General features: G+C 53.2%; 1 protein-coding gene across 1 annotated transcript in view; it reads left to right on the top strand.

The window, feature by feature from the left end:
• The window catches only part of RYR1 (ryanodine receptor 1), a 108072-nt gene that overhangs the window by 12293 nt on the left and 79188 nt on the right, over positions 1-16591 (top strand). The window contains 17 exon segments of the mRNA XM_032325359.1: positions 494-615; positions 1101-1296; positions 3332-3467; positions 3548-3643; positions 3726-3844; positions 4538-4671; positions 5768-6009; positions 6552-6744; positions 7744-7960; positions 8188-8292; positions 8469-8572; positions 8970-9053; positions 9873-10180; positions 10996-11198; positions 12417-12591; positions 12763-12971; positions 16001-16395. Of these exon segments, the coding sequence (XP_032181250.1) occupies positions 494-615; positions 1101-1296; positions 3332-3467; positions 3548-3643; positions 3726-3844; positions 4538-4671; positions 5768-6009; positions 6552-6744; positions 7744-7960; positions 8188-8292; positions 8469-8572; positions 8970-9053; positions 9873-10180; positions 10996-11198; positions 12417-12591; positions 12763-12971; positions 16001-16395 (3038 nt within the window).

The following is a 16591-nucleotide window of genomic DNA, read 5'->3' as shown; positions in this document are numbered from 1 at the left end:
GAACCATCAACACTGGCAGTATTTGCAGCCAGGGGACTGGGTGAGGCCCTGGGGAGGTTGGCTCAGCTGAAAGCTGGAAGCCGAGGTGGTCTCATCTTACAGAAAGGTGGTCAGGCACTCAGTCTGGGACGTGTTAAGTTAGGGGTGCCATTAGAGCCTTCTGGTGGAAAGATGTGAAGTCAGTAGTTGGCACGGGTGGGGAGTGTCTGGCCTGGAGATAGGTAAGATAGAGTCAGAGAGAGAGAGAGAGGCAAACACGGATTTAAAGGGGGATAGAGACAGAGAGAAAGGAGAGACAGAGACAGGAGAGGCAGAGAGAGGGGAACAAATAGAATGGAAGAAGAGTCAGGTAAAGGGGGATAGAGAGTCTGTCTGGCAGAGAGTCTCCCTGGAGGACAGGGGCAGCTCTGGGGCTAGAGTCTGGATGGAGTTCTGGAGGCATTGCCCTTGGTGGCCCAGCCCAGGCCTGACCTCTCTGCCCTCCCACTGCCAGGCCATGCTGCACCAGGAAGGCCACATGGATGACGCATTGTCACTGACCCGCTGCCAGCAGGAGGAGTCCCAGGCCGCCCGCATGATTTACAGCACTGCTGGCCTGTACAACCAGTTCATCAAGTGAGCCACCTGCCCACTCTGCCCCCCCCCCCCCCCCGTTCACTCAGGCCCCACCTTGACCCCCAGGCTCTAGGTGGTCATACACCCGACCCCTTTAATCTCTAGCTCTGACTTCCACACCCCTAACATACACAGGATCCCTAACCTTTAAGCCTCTGACCTCTATACACTTGGCCCCTAATCTGACCTTGAAAACCATGACTTTGACCTCACAGCCCTGATCACCCCTGACACCCAGACCCTTGGTCCTGGAGCTCCCTAGCCTGACACCTGCTTCCACGACCCCCTGGCTTACACAGGCATGAGTCCCCGTCCTAGCTATGTCCTTGGCCACTGTGTGACCTCAGGCCAATGTCAGTCTCCGTCTCCCCCACTGTAAAACAGGTGTGTCCATGAGAGTTCTTTGGGGGCCTGGGGTAGGACTCATGAGAGAGCCACATAAGAGCGCTCCGGGCGCTTTGCTGACAAGTGCACGGTCCCCACAGGGGCCTGGACAGCTTCAGCGGGAAGCCGCGGGGCTCGGGGCCACCAGCGGGCACAGCGCTGCCCATCGAGGGTGTCATCCTGAGCCTGCAGGACCTCATCGGCTACTTCGAGCCGCCCTCTGAGGAGCTGCAGCACGAGGAGAAGCAGAGCAAGCTGCGCAGCCTGCGGAACCGCCAGAGCCTCTTCCAGGAGGAGGTGAGGCTGTGGCAGGGGGCGGGGTTCGTGGACACGGGGGGCGGAGCCTGTGGGAGGGGCGGGCCGCGGCCCTGGGCAGTGCGAAGTCTGAGGGACCGTATGGGAAGGTGGAGTACGTAGTGGTCTGAGAGCCTGCGAGGCGGGTCTGAGGTAGCCGGGGAAATGTGATGGTGATGGTGGTGGTGGCGCGGCGGGAGTGTTGAGGAAGGGCGGGGAATATTTGTTGATGGGCGGAGCCTTGAGGGAGGGGCAGGGCTTTGGCAGAGCAGGGGCAGTGCCTGTGAGAGCCAGGAGCAACCAGGGCGAAGGCGGCGGGGCCGGCCTTCTTCCTTCACCCGGGGCAGGAGGCGGGGTCTAAGTGAGCCCTAAGCGAAGCCCTGTGCGGAGGCTAGGCCTGCGGAGGCTGTCGGGCCTGGGAAGAAGTCAGAGGATGAGGCTGTGGGACACAGAAGCCCGTGTCTGTGGGGGCTTGGACTGCAGTTGGGAGACCGAACCAGAGGCGGGTATGGGGGTGGGGGCAGGGCCAGAGGTGGTTCTTTGAGCATCAGTGACCGGCAGTGCAGGGAGGGCCCTCGGTTGCAGTCAGGGGCTGGGGGTCCGTGTGTCTCAAGAGCACGAAGGGAAGAGATATGGAGGGGGTCTCTGTTCAGTACCGGGTCTGAGTGAGGGGGATCGAGCCCAGTGGGAGGAGGGGGCTGGACAAAGGTCTGGAGATCTGAGGTCTCCACAGGGTGATGGAGGAGCATGTTCACTTAGATGCTAAAGACTGGCCCTCCTCCCCTCCAGGGACTCTCAGTCTGATCCAGAAATGATAATAGTAACAATAACAAAACTAATGGAGTGGAATTAGTATATGTGAAGCCTGTTTTCAGCATATAGCAGATACTGTGTAAGTGTTAGTGGTTATTACTACCTGGAATTTAGCCTTTATTATGTGCTAAGGGTGCTATATGCATGACATCCTCCTGATAACCCCAAGGGGGGTTGTAATTCCCATACTACAGATGGATCAGAGAGATGAAGTCACAGCCATCTACCCTGTGGTGGTTTTTTGTTGTTGTTGATTTTGCCATTTAAAGTGGCCTCCAAAGTGTAGTTCTGGAGGGCTGCCTAGTGTTCCTGAGCACAAGATTTTGAGATGTGCCTTACAGAGAAAATAGATGCTAGATAAGCTTCATTTAGGCATGAGTTATAGTGCTGTTGGCCGTGAATTTAATGTTAATGAATCAACAATATGTATTAAATCAGTGTCTTTAAACAGACACACATATAAAACAAGAGGATGTATTGACTGTTTGACAAAAATGTTGTAACTCAGAGAAACTCTCTGTTTGGTTCAGTATTTGCCATGAACCATGTTCATGGCAACTTTATTTTTTTTTTTAAGATTTTATTTATTTATTTGACAGAGAGAGAGAGATCACAAGTAGGCAGAGAGGCAGGCAGAGAGAGAGGGGGAAGCAGGCTCCCTGCCAAGCAGAGAGCCTGTTGCAGGGCTTGATCCCAGGACCCTGAAACCATGACCTGAGCCGAAGGCAGAGGCTTAACCCACTGAGCCACCCAGGCACCCCTCATGGTGACTTTAAAGAACCTAACTAACACAAATAACAAGGACTAACTGTATATGTTTTATGTGCCTTTCTATATGTCTGTTATAATTCATGATAAAAGAAGACAAAGATGAAAATGTAAAATGCGAAGAAAATCTCTGTGATGTATGGTGTGGAGAGTGAGCTGGGCAGCACAGGACCCGAGTGGGGTGCTTGGAAGTGGATGGGATGGAAACACAACTTCGGGAAGGAAAAGCACAAAGTCAGTCCTGATGTTAATAAGGATGTATTATGTTGGGGACAGTGGCAGAGAGGACGAGGACAGATGTGGGGTGCTGAGGAGGGGAATGGGAGTGGATAAGGGCATAAGATCTGAGGACATAGTCACTGGCTGTTGAAGTCAAATGAATTTACAAATCCAAGAAAGGCAAGGAAGGGAGGGCCAGGGACTCCCAGGGTGACTCACCCTGTTTTCCCCTCCCCAGGGGATGCTCTCCTTGGTCCTGAACTGCATTGACCGCCTAAATGTCTACACCACTGCCGCCCACTTTGCCGAATTTGCAGGGGAGGAGGCAGCTGAGTCCTGGAAAGAGATTGTGAACCTGCTCTATGAACTCCTGGGTAAGGGGTCCAGGCCTGACTTCCCCTAAGGGCCCCAGGTTCTCAGTCCCATTGGGTCTGACCCCTCTTTCCATCCTCAGCCTCCCTGATCCGTGGCAATCGTACCAACTGTGCCCTCTTTTCCACCAACCTGGACTGGCTGGTCAGCAAGCTGGATCGACTGGAGGCCTCCTCTGGTAGGAGAACCCAGGGGCTGGGGACGGGCTAGGACAGGGGAAGGCCGCAGTCTCCTTACCTGTCACTCTGCCATCTGCACAGGGATCCTCGAGGTGCTGTACTGTGTCCTGATTGAGAGTCCTGAGGTGCTAAACATCATCCAGGAGAACCACATCAAGTCCATCATCTCCCTCCTGGACAAGCACGGGAGGAACCACAAGGTTGGCCCCTCATCTTCACCTCTCAGCCCTGCACGCTGAACCCTGACTTTTCCCCATGCCCTGGAATTCTCCACTTCTCTCACTTCCCTCCCCCATCTTGGACTCCTCTGTGCATGCTCCCATCTCAACACAAGGGTCACAAACTTAAAGTTCTTAAATGGACTCGGAGCCACAGATGTGCTTCCTTAGATCTCTGAAATACTTTTTAAAATTTCTAATTTTGTAGTCTTTAGGTAGCTGTGTTTACACTCTCCAGTTCGCCACAGGTCCTACCTGTTCCTGGCGCATAGTTTCTCACCCGCTCACCTTTGTCCATTATCTAGCTGGCCCCCAAAGACACAAGTGTCAGCCCCTGCTGGTCTAAAATCTGCTCTTGACCCCCATACTCTCCCTAAGCAACCCTTTCCCTCCTCCCTCTGACCCCTCGGCTCTTACTCCAGGCTCTCCTTCCTTATGCTGCTAGTGCCTCATTCCAGCTCCTGTGTCCCTCAACCCCCCCCGCCTGACCTTTCTCTTTGATTCTTGACCTTCATCTTTGAGCCCTGATCTCCTGTGTTCACCACCTCCTCACAGTCAAAATCCCCATCTCCTGTCTTCGCACATTATCCTTAACTTCTGGCTTCCCACTGGAGACCTTCCGTGAACTTCCTGCCTTGGTGCTTTCACCACCTGACTTCTGACCTTGACTTCCAGGTGCTAGATGTGCTGTGTTCCCTGTGTGTGTGCAATGGCGTGGCCGTGCGCTCCAACCAAGATCTCATTACTGAGAACTTGCTCCCTGGCCGTGAACTTCTGCTGCAGACAAACCTCATCAACTATGTCACCAGGTCTGGTCCCTAAACCTCCGACGCCAGCCTAACCTCACCCTGACCTCAGATCTCAGAACCTCTCAACCCTTTCCCGGACTCAGAGACTCCATATTCAGGTGGATGTCCCTCCTAACACCTCCCACCCTAGGACTTGACACCTGGGTCTCATAGATGTCCGCTCTTTCCCCAGCTCATCCTCTGGCTCCCACTCCTCTTTTCCTCTCTTCCTCTTCCATTTCTGCCTCTGTCTGTTCCCCTCTCTCACTCTCTTTTTCTGTTTGCTCATTTTGTCTCTGTCTGTCTGTTTCTCTCTGTGTCTGTCTCTGTTTCTCCTCCATTTATTTTTTTATTTTTTTTGTCTCTCACCCATCTCTCTCATCTCTGGGTTTGTTTTTTGAGAGAGAGAGAGAGAGAGTGGGTGTGGAGGGGCAGAAGGAGAGGAGCAGAGAGAGAATTTTAAGTAGGTTCCATGCCTTGCGCAGAGCCTGACGCAGGGCTCAATCTCATGACCCTGAGATCATGACCTGAGCCGACATCAGGAGTCAGATACTTAACCAACTAAGCCACCTAGGCGTCCCTCTGTTGTTGTTGTTGTTGTTTTTGTCTTTTTAAGATTTTTTTATAAAGATTTTATTTATTCATTTTGACAGAGGGAGAGAGATCACAAGTAGGCAGAGAGGCAGGCAGAGAGAGAGAGAGAAGGAAAGAAGGCTCCCTGCTGAGCAGAGAGCCCGATGCGGGGCTCAATCCCAGGACCCTGAGATCATGACCTGAGCCAAAGGCAGAGGCTTTAACCCACTGAGCCACCTAGGCACCCTTTAAGATTTTATTTCTAAGTAATCGCTACACCCCAGGTGCCGCTCGAACTCAAAACCCTGAGATCAAGAGTTGCACGCTTTACTGACTGAGCCAGCCAGGCACTACTCTTTGGGTTTTTGAGGTCTCTTTCTGTCTTTGTCTCTGCTTTTTCTCTCTGTCTCTATGTCTCTGCCTTCTGTTTTTCCTGTGTATATCTCTCCTCCTCTTTCTCCCTCTCCCACCTCTACCCCTGCAACAATGTGACTCAGCTCCCCATCTCTCCCTCACTCCCTCTCCTGTCCTGTCTCTCCTGCAGCATCCGCCCTAACATCTTTGTGGGCCGAGCGGAGGGCACCACACAGTATGGCAAATGGTACTTTGAGGTGATGGTGGACGAGGTGGCTCCATTCCTGACGGCTCAGGCCACCCACCTGCGGGTGGGCTGGGCCCTCACTGAGGGCTACAGCCCCTACCCAGGGGGCGGCGAGGGCTGGGGCGGTAATGGTGTCGGCGATGACCTCTATTCCTACGGCTTTGATGGCCTGCATCTCTGGACAGGTACCTGGACCCTTCCAGGGGGCTCTCATCCCTGATTATTGACCCCACAGTTCCCAAGTTTCTCACCACACATCTTGGGGTTGTTGGGATCCTGGTCTCCAGAATAGGCCAACTTTTGACCCCTTATTCCTTATTTCCTAAGACTGAAAGCTTCCAGGATCTTGGCCCTAACCCATTGCCTCATAACCTCCAGAATTCTGACCCCAGGAGATAGATGTATGATCTCTGGCCCTAGAGATCCTAGAAAACTTTCCAGACTTTATGATCCCTGATCTTTGACTTTTGATCCCAAAGTTCCCAGAATTCTAATAACTCCAGGAGGACTTTAATCTCAAGATTGTAACCTTAGGGGAACCTTGACTTCCTCACTAATCTCTGAGCTCCAGGGCCCTCCATGGGAACACTTGACCTTAGGGTTGCCAAGATCTAGATCCCATAGGATCCTCTAATATTTGCTTCTTGTCTCTTGAGACCAATGGTCTCTGACCAATGAGGTCTAGGGACCTCTGACTTCTGACCCCTCCCTGGTGACTCTGGTGCAGGACACGTGGCACGCCCGGTGACTTCCCCAGGGCAGCACCTCCTGGCCCCAGAGGATGTGGTCAGCTGCTGCCTGGACCTCAGTGTGCCGTCCATCTCCTTCCGCATCAATGGCTGTCCTGTGCAGGGCGTCTTTGAGGCCTTCAATCTGGATGGGCTCTTCTTCCCTGTTGTTAGCTTTTCGGCTGGTGTCAAGTAAGTACTTGTCCTTGACCCTTGCCAAGCCCCAGACCTGGGACTATTCCAAGACATTTTCTCTCATCACAACATGGCCTCCTAGAAGGCCAGGATCTGGCAGCCTACCTTCAGGACTGACTGATCAGATCCTTGTGTGAAGGTCCCAGTGACCTCTACATGGTCCCAAACACTTCATTGTCCTCCCAATGACCCAGACCCTTCCAATAACCTCAGCTTCTTCCCAACCCCATATCCTTCCTGTGACCTTCAAGTGTCCCCCAAATTGCACAATGATCTAAAAGTCCCATATTCTCCCAGTTAATTTCCAAGTGATGTCAGGCTCTCAATGACTCTACGCCATTCCAGTGACCACCAAAAGACTCCAGAATCTGACGGCTGTCTTCCAGTGACCGCCGACCCTCCTAATGACCCCCCAATGATCTTGAACTCTCCTAATGACTTTTGCTCTTAACAACTTTTCAGTGACCCTGACATCTCTCGGTAATCTTCCAGTTGCTCCATAATCTTCTAGTGACCATAATCCCTCAATGACCCCAATTATTTCAAAGAGCTCTCAGTAACTCCGCCTTTTTCTGATGATCCCAAGCTCTGTGAAGGGCTCTCCAGTGGTGATTATGGTTATCTCACTGTTACATCAGATTCATTGATTACATCAGAGATTTCCAAATGACATTCTTGCTCTCCAAAAAAACTCCCAATATCCCCAAATACTTTGTTGAGCCAAGGTCTCTTCAGTGGACCTTCCCATGACTCTGCATTAACTCCCCAATGACCCCACACTTTCCTTTTTTGATTCTCGAATGATTGTCATTGACGTCAGACATTCTCTTTGACGTTATACTTTCTTTTTTGACTCTAAATGACCTCCATGACTCTATGACTGCCCACTGATCTTTCCCGGAACTTACCATTGATCCCAGGATTGCTGCCTTACCCCCACCGAGCACAGATTCTCCCTGTAATCTGCCCCGCCAGTGACCCTTCTCTCCCTCTCAGGGTGCGGTTTCTCCTTGGTGGCCGCCATGGCGAATTCAAGTTCCTCCCTCCACCTGGCTATGCCCCATGCCACGAGGCTGTGCTCCCTCGAGAGAGACTTCATCTGGAGCCCATCAAGGAGTATCGACGGGAGGGGCCTCGGGGGCCCCACCTGGTGGGCCCCAGCCGCTGCCTCTCGCACACTGACTTTGTGCCCTGCCCTGTGGACACTGTCCAGGTACTTCCTTCCCTGCAAGGGTTTCCTTAATTTTGTGATTCTGAGACCTAACTCAGCTGGGTGTCAACCCTGGGGTCAGGGTCCGGTGATGAGGAGCAGGCTTATAACAGCAGGAAAGTTCTTGGGACTGTCCGGGGCTCGCTTGTACATGTTCTTGGGAAGAAGGGTCATGGTGCAGGCTGGAAGGAACACAGGGACCTCCCAAACATTCCCTACCTTCCCCCCAGATTGTCCTGCCTCCCCATCTGGAGCGTATTCGGGAGAAGCTGGCGGAGAACATCCATGAACTCTGGGCGCTAACTCGCATTGAGCAGGGCTGGACCTATGGCCTGGTGAGGGGCGGCCTGCTGCCTGAGGGTGTTGGGCTGCATTTGCTGCTGGGGGAATGAGCTGGGGGGGAAGGGACTCTTGGGTTTCCTGTGGCAGGGCTGGAGGTCAGGGGTCACAGGCTGGGTGTGCTGTGGGGAGGGAAGGAGACCCCAAGGAGTTGACATTGGGGTTTCTTCAGGTTCGGGATGACAATAAGAGGCTGCACCCATGTCTTGTGGACTTCCACAGCCTTCCAGAGCCCGAGAGGAATTACAACCTGCAGATGTCTGGGGAGACGCTCAAGTGAGGAGGGTACTGGGGAGCAGGCGCCTGGGCCTGACTACTGGGGAGGAAGAAGGCAAGGAGAGACGGGGATTGTGAGGCGGAGACTGACGGAGGGCAAGAAAGTGACAGAGGCATAAAGAGAGCAGAGCAGTAAGAGAAAGAGAGAGAAAGAATCAGGGAAAGAAGTAGACAGGAAAAGATGGACATAGTCGAAGAGACAGAGACAAGGAAGCAGGGAGAGACAGGAGTCAGAGAGACAGAGACTGAGACAGAGAAATGGGGACAGACACCCAGGAAGCCAGAGCAAGAGATACAGAGGGCTGGCGGGGGCCAGGGGAGGAGGGGAGCCGGGCCCAGGGAGCGGAGGCCAGGGGCCAGGAGGTTGTGTGGGGTGACCCTGTGTCCCGTGCCACAGGACTCTACTGGCGCTGGGCTGCCATGTGGGCATGGCAGATGAGAAGGCGGAGGACAACCTGAAGAAGACCAAACTCCCCAAGACGTGAGTGTGGTGGCTCGGGTCCCATCTGGGGGGTAGCGTGGGAGGCTGGGGATGACGTGGTGAGGGCAGAGTGGTTGAGGGGGTCTTGTAGGGAGGCCGAGGTCAGAGACAAAGGGGTCATAGGTTAGGGTGAAGGTCATGGGACCAGGAGTCCAGGGTCAGGGCTGTGGAGTCAGTGGTGAGCAGCCTGGGGAGGTATCAGGATCGCAGAGGTGAGAGTTCCAGAGGGAGAGTGGGTGTGAGTCAGGACCCAAGGTCAGGGTCTGCCATGGAATCAGGGAAGATGAGGAAACAGTGGTAATATCTCCAAGACAGAGGTGGGGGGAGTCGATGGAAAGAGGTGAGAAGTTCTTGGGAGTCCCAAGTAAGGGACCCTAAAATTGTAGGTTAGAGAACACAGCTCCTGGGGGTAGAGGCCAGGGTTCAGAGGTCAAGGACTCCAAAGCCAGGAATTTGAAGTGATAGGGTTCAAGGTCAGAGGTAAGAAACCTCAGAGTTAGAGGTGAGAGGAGGCCAGAGTTCTAGGGTTGAGGATCAGGTTCCCCAAATCACAACGCAGGAGTCAGAGAGGCGAGAGATCAGTGAAGTGAAAGCCCTTGCCAGTCACAGGATCCTGCATTAAGAAGCCAAGTATCTCAGAGCTCATTTGGGGGGGCTGTGGAACCCCGATGTCAGAGATCGAGGGCCAGGCGTCCCCAGACTCAGAGCTCAGGATCACAGTAGCCTGGGAGCGAGGATCGGAAGTCAGGGACTCCGTGGTGCAGAGCCCAGAGGTGGGGATGAGGGGTCTGCTCTCAGCGAGCTCTGCCGCACACACAGGTACATGATGAGCAACGGGTACAAGCCGGCGCCCCTAGACCTGAGCCATGTGCGGCTGACGCCGGCACAGATGACGCTGGTGGACAGGCTGGCAGAGAATGGGCACAACGTATGGGCACGGGATCGCGTAGCCCAGGGCTGGAGCTACAGTGCGGTGCAGGACATCCCAGCACGCCGCAATCCTCGCCTTGTGCCCTACCGCCTGCTGGATGAGGCCACCAAACGCAGCAACCGGGACAGCCTCTGCCAGGCGGTGCGCACGCTGCTGGGCTACGGCTACAACATCGAGCCGCCTGACCAGGAGCCCAGTGAGTGCCGACCTCCGGACCCCTGACGCTAACTCCCACCCTGATGTGGGCCTGGCCGGCTGGCCCCGGACTTCTAACCCTACTCAGCCCCTAAATGGGCTGCATCTACAACACCGAGCCTTCTCCCCCCGCGACCCTGACCCTTACTCTGACCCCAGCCCTGAACTCAATCTTGACCACTGACCTTGGTTATATGCGAGCCCTGCCAGGTCAGGAGCCCAATGAGCACCAGCCCGGACCCCAGACTCCAGTCCTGGACCCCCAGCTATGGCGCCTAACCCCCTGAACTCTGGACTGTGGCTACACTGTGGAGCCACCCAACCAAGAACTCAGAATGTCTAACCGCACCCCCTAACCTGACCCCTGACCTATCACAGACTTCCAATCCCAGCTGCCATCAGCCACCCTAGCTGTGGTCCCCAGTCTTCAGTTTCTCTACCCCGGCCCCAACCCCAATTTCTATCCTCTCCCTGAGCCTGCTCTCAACCCTGGAACCTAAGCATCAACCCTACTCTTGACCTTAACCCTAAACCATGATGGTGACTGACCCGACTTTCTGTCCTGTAAGCATCTCTTCTCTGAGGGTTCTCACTGCTAATGAGATGGGGTGGGGGTGGGGGTCTCACTTAGGAGGCCCTAACCACCTCTTTGCCTAGTCCTAGAGTCCCCAGGTCTTCTCCTGTAACTCCAAGGAATTATCCTCTTCTCCCAGTCCTGCAAGGCCCTTGACTTCTCTGGTATCTCCCACCAACCTCTCAAGTGTCTTGGGATCCACTCCCCACACAGCCCCTGACTCTGCCTGGCCCCACTTGTAGGTCAGGTGGAGAGCCAGTCTCGCTGGGACCGGGTGCGTATCTTCCGGGCAGAGAAATCCTATACGGTGCAGAGTGGACGCTGGTACTTTGAGTTTGAAGCGGTCACCACGGGAGAGATGCGAGTGGGCTGGGCGAGGCCCGACCTGCGGCCTGATGTGGAGCTGGGAGCTGATGAGCTGGCCTATGTCTTCAACGGGCACCGCGTGGGTACCTCCCTGGGCTCCATTCTGCCAGGTCCCTCCCATAGCTCATACATCCAGTTCTGCTTCTGTGTGTGCCCCACTGTCCACTTGTCCCTGCATCTGCCCTACCGCTCATTCATCCGTTTGTCCGTCCATCCATCTGTCCATCCATCCCACCCTCCCTGTCCTTACATATATCTTTTTTTTAAATAAAGATTTATTTTGTTAGTTATTTGAGAGAGGGGGGGGGGAGAGGGAGAGAGAGCGCGCATGAGCAAGGGGAAGGGCAGAGGGAGAAGCAGAGCAAAAGCAAACTCCCTGCTAAGTGGGGAACCCGACCTGGGGCTCGATCCTGCAACCCTGAGATCATGACCTGAGCTGAAGGCAGAGGCTTAACTGACTGAGCCACCCAGGTGTCCTTGTCCATGTATATACATGTCCATCATCCGTCCCTCTATCCAGCCATCCTTCTGTTCACCCTTTCCTCTCCCCATAAATTCAACTATCCATCCACCTACTCAGCCGTCCAGAAAATCACTTGACGGTCTGCATTTCCATCTGTTTATTCATTCACTTGTTAGTTCAGCCATTCACTTATTCAATTCGTGATTCTGTTTATTTATCGAATTCTTTAATGCATGAATCCATCAATTCATCCATTTATCCACCCGTTCACTGGCCTATCCATCCACCCACCCACTCGTCTGTCTGTTCATACTTTCTTTCTTCCCTGTATCAACCCACATAGCCTCAACTTCCATTCCGTGCTTCCCTCCAGCCATACACCCTGCTTCCTGTTCACCCATCCCCTTATCCATTGATCTATTCTGGGGGGCATATGGGTCTATATGGGTCTGTAGAGGGGACACTGGCAGCCTCATTTTTCCTCTCCATCCCTCTCACTTGCTGCCACCCCAACACCCCACCGCCACTCCGGTGGTCTACACAATCCCAGCCCCAGCCCCAGGTACGGAAGCAGTAGAGAGCTCAGGCGGAGGAGATAGGATACAGAGATCAGTGGGAAGGGAGAACATGAAAGCCTGTCCCTTATATTCCAAGGATCATGGATACAAATGTGGGATATGATGGGGGCCCTGTGGGGGTGACTCCTCTTCTGTCCCCCATGCCCTGGACCTGATGCCTTGCATATGTATCTTTACACGTGTCTCCTTGCCTCTGTGTGTGTCCATTTCTCTGCGTGTCTCTCCCACGTCGAATCTTCCCCTCGCCTCTTCACAGGGCCAGCGATGGCACCTGGGCAGTGAACCATTTGGGCGCCCATGGCAGCCAGGTGATGTCGTGGGCTGCATGATCGACCTCACAGAGAACACCATTATCTTCACCCTCAATGGCGAGGTCCTCATGTCTGATTCAGGCTCTGAGACGGCCTTCCGGGAAATCGAGATTGGAGATGGTGAGGGTGGGCCTCATGGCCGCTTTCTGGTTTTCCTTCCTCTCACCTGACCCTACACTGCATCCCCAGCCTCCCACTTTTCCATCCCTTCCTTCCACTGGCCCTCCTCCCCTCCTGCCCCTGCCCTGCCCACCTTGTCCTGATCACTGCCCCTCCGTCCCCTCCCACCAGGCTTCCTGCCTGTCTGCAGCTTGGGACCTGGCCAGGTGGGTCACCTGAACCTGGGCCAGGATGTGAGCTCTCTGCGGTTCTTTGCCATCTGTGGCCTCCAGGAAGGCTTTGAGCCATTCGCCATCAACATGCAGCGCCCAGTCACCACCTGGTTCAGCAAAAGCCTCCCCCAATTTGAGGCCGTGCCCCTCGAGCACCCCCACTATGAGGTGAGGATGGACCCCACTCATTACCCTCTGATCTGCCTCCGAACCTCATTCTTCCTGCAGTTCTCTTCTCCAAGTTTCTCCTTTCCTCCCGTGTTACCCCACAAGCCGTGTAGAAGGACAGTGGGTTCCCAGGGCTGCCTTGTGGGGTATAACTTCAGCAAACCACAACCTGTCTGACCTCCAGGTGCCTTGCCTAGTAAGTGGGGGAAGGGAAAAAAAAGGAGCTGGGTTGAATGACTCCGATGGAAATGTCGAGTCCTTATAACTATCTCCAGTCCTTATAACTATAGTTGTAACTATAATTATCTTTAAGCAAGGCTTAAAGAAATATAAATCTCTCTACATTTTGGCACCATCCTTACTAATTGCTATCTGTGTATACATTTTTGGGGGGTTATTTGTTTTTACCAGCTTTTCATTACTCTGAGTACCCTAGTTTTTAGGCTCTAGTGTCTTTTATCAATTAAACTCGGCATCAAACTCTAACCATATAAAGCTCACGTAGACCAAAGTGACAGTCCTTTTCTCTATCTGGGAGGGACCTGAATCCCACATGGCTGAGCTTCAGTGGGTAGTTCAGAATCAGGCACACCTGGGTTGGCTTCTTATTTGCTGTGTGGCCTTGGGTGTGTGACTGTCTTCTCCTGAGCCTGTTTTCCCAACCATGGTATTGTTCAGCTCTCCTCACATAATCCTTCTCCCCCCCTTCTACTTGTAAATCATTTGAATAAGTTGGAGACATCATGCCTCTTATTTAAAAAACTTTTATGTAAGCTCTATGCCCAACATGGGGCTTGAACTCATGACTCCGAGTTCAATAATCACATGCTCTACTGACTAAGCCAGCCAGGCGTTCCCATCGTGCCTCTTTATCCCTAAGTATTTCAATGTGCATTTCTTCAGAACAGGCTAGACTCTGACAGAACTGCAGTTACAAAAATTGGTCATGAAAATCAGGAAATTTAACAATAATACATACTATTCCCTAATTCATAGTCCCTTTTCAGATTTTGTTAATTGTGGTGATAATGTGTCTTTTTAGTTTTCTGGTCCAGTATCCAATCCAGGATGAGATGCTGCATTTAGTTGTTATGTCTCTTTATTCTTTTTTTTTTTTTTTAAAGATTTTATTTATTTATTTGTTTGCTTATTTATTTATTTGGCAGGGGGCATGAACAAGTGGGGACAGGGACAGGAGCCCCACATGGGGCTCGATATCACAACCCTGAGATCATGACCTGAGCAGAAGCCAAGAGTCAGATGCTTAACCGACTAAGCCACCCAGGCGCCCCATGTCTCTCTATTCTTTAACGTCGAACGTTCCTGAGTCTGTCTTGTCTTCCATGCGGCTAACATTTTTGAAGAGTACAGACCAGTCATCTTGCAGATTACCTCTCATTTTGGTTTGTCGAATTTCTCCTCGTGAGTAGGTATAGGTGACCTGTGGTTGGCAGGAATACCAGAACATTGTGTCCTGCTCGATGCAGCATATCAGGAGGCACAGTGTCATCAGGTCTTACTACGAATTACTTTAATTTTGACTGGTTAAGGTAGAGTCTGCCAGGGGAAGATAAATACTATGTTTCTTTTTGTCCTTAATCAGCAATTTGTGGCATTTTTAAGACTAGGTGAGAATGGACGGGTTTTAAGCAGGGGAATGTCCAGTTTAGATCTGAGTTTTGGAAAGGTCCCCACTGAGAGTGGATTATAGGGGGTGACAGTGAAGGCAGAAAGACCAGAGGTGCCAGGGGCTAGAGAGGTTGAAGGAGCAGACGTTGATCCTTCTAATTCCTGCTACTGCCAGATGTGTTCTCTACCCAGAGAACAGCAGGCTAGACAGCCGTGAGAACGAACAGACTAACCTACACACAACCACATAGATGAGTCGCACAGACACAGTGCCGGGGGAAAGCAGCCAGACACAAAATGACACATCCCGTGGGTTCCCTTTCATAGGCAGTTTGAGAATAGGCAGAGCTGATCTGTCGTGTGTGAAATCAGGAGGGTGTTACTGACAAAGACTATCTCAGATCCCAGGAGGGAGATGGTCAGTACACTATCGCCATGGAGCAGAGGGAAACCGGGTTTATGAGAGACGGGGGAGAGAGGAGAAGAAGACCCCGCAGACAGTCTGGGAACAGCAAATCTTGGCCACAGTTTTGGGGTCCATTCTTTGGCTGGCAGGGAGCACAGAGGTCTTGGCATTTGGTCTTTGAAGACGGGACAGGAAAGAAAGGGAGCTACTCCATCTGTTCATGGAGTCTCCAAAAAGTCTCTGAGAGTCCTCGGAGCACCCAGTCCTGGCCCCTGTCCTCTGTCCCCTCCTGCCTCTTGTTTAGGCCAGGTGGGGACATTTCCCTCCTCAGAATTGCTGTCTTGGCGAGGGTGGTGACTAAATGGGCACCAGGGTGGGGGGTGGTCCTGGGTGGGTGGTAGAGCTGGGTCAAGTTCTGTTTCTCCGTCTGGGAGCTGGGCACGCATGTGTAGTGGGATTTCTCTAAAACCTCATTGCGTTGTGCATTATGACCTGTGCACTTTTCTGAATGTTATATGCCCATATACAGCAAGTTTAGCAACAATTCATCTGGGGCCTGCTCTCCCCGAGAGTCTCCCCAGGAGACCAGGAGGGCAGGGCCTTTGTTCTGTTCACGGTTGGGTTCCCAGCCCTGGGGAATGGTGCCTGTCACCTAATAGGGTCTCGGGAAGTATTCTTGGAATGGATGGATGGGTGGATGAATTAGTCTGGAGGGAGGCCTGTTTGTAGGTAGGTTTGGAACATTCCCTCAAGCGATTCCAGAGTCTGGCCAGGGCTGCCACTGCACAAGGGGCCCAGTCAGAGCTCAGCAGAGGGCTGAGCACACCCTACAGCCAAGCTGTGTGTCCGCCAGGAAGCCCATGTGCTCCGAGGAGTGAGTCTTTGGCTAATTCTCACACAGGTGTGCCAAGGCCTCATGGTCACTCTGTGTGGACTGGGTTTAGGACCAGTGGTCTAGCCTGCCTGCCTGGCTCAGATTCCTGCTCCCCCTTAGGTGGCCCGTGTGGATGGCACCGTGGATACACCGCCCTGCCTGCGCCTGAGCCACCGCACCTGGGGCTCCCAGAACAGTCTGGTGGAGATGCTTTTCCTCCGGCTTAGCCTTCCGGTCCAGTTCCACCAGCACTTCCGGTGCACTGCAGGGGCCACCCCCCTAGCACACCCTGGCCTGCAGCCCCCCGCCGAGGATGAAGCCCGGGCGGCGGAACCTGACCCCGACTATGAAAACCTGCGGCGCTCAGCAGGGCGCTGGGGTGAGGCTGAGGGGGGCAAAGAAGGAAATGCCAAGGAGGGGGCGCCCGGGGGCAATGCCCAGGCTGGGTTGGAGGCCCAGCCCGTCAGGGTGGAGAATGAGAAGGATGCTACCACAGAGAAGAACAAGAAGAGAGGGTGAGTCGAGAGTGGGGCTGGGATGGGGCTCAGGAACCCCAATTAGGCACCTCACTTCAATAATGTAAGAAACCCCATTATGTCCCTCAATGGCCCATATATGTTAAGTGGAATCAGAATACTGAGGGGCCTGTCATGTCTCAAATGACAGGGATTATCTCCTGGGATGTGCTCATCTCCCAGAGAATATAAAATT

This window comes from Mustela erminea, chromosome 19, assembly GCF_009829155.1.
Source record: "Mustela erminea isolate mMusErm1 chromosome 19, mMusErm1.Pri, whole genome shotgun sequence".
In the NCBI taxonomy this organism is placed as follows: Eukaryota; Metazoa; Chordata; class Mammalia; order Carnivora; family Mustelidae; genus Mustela; species Mustela erminea.
The sequence above is the reverse complement of the archived record's forward strand: the minus strand, read 5'-3'. Positions and strand labels throughout refer to the sequence as shown.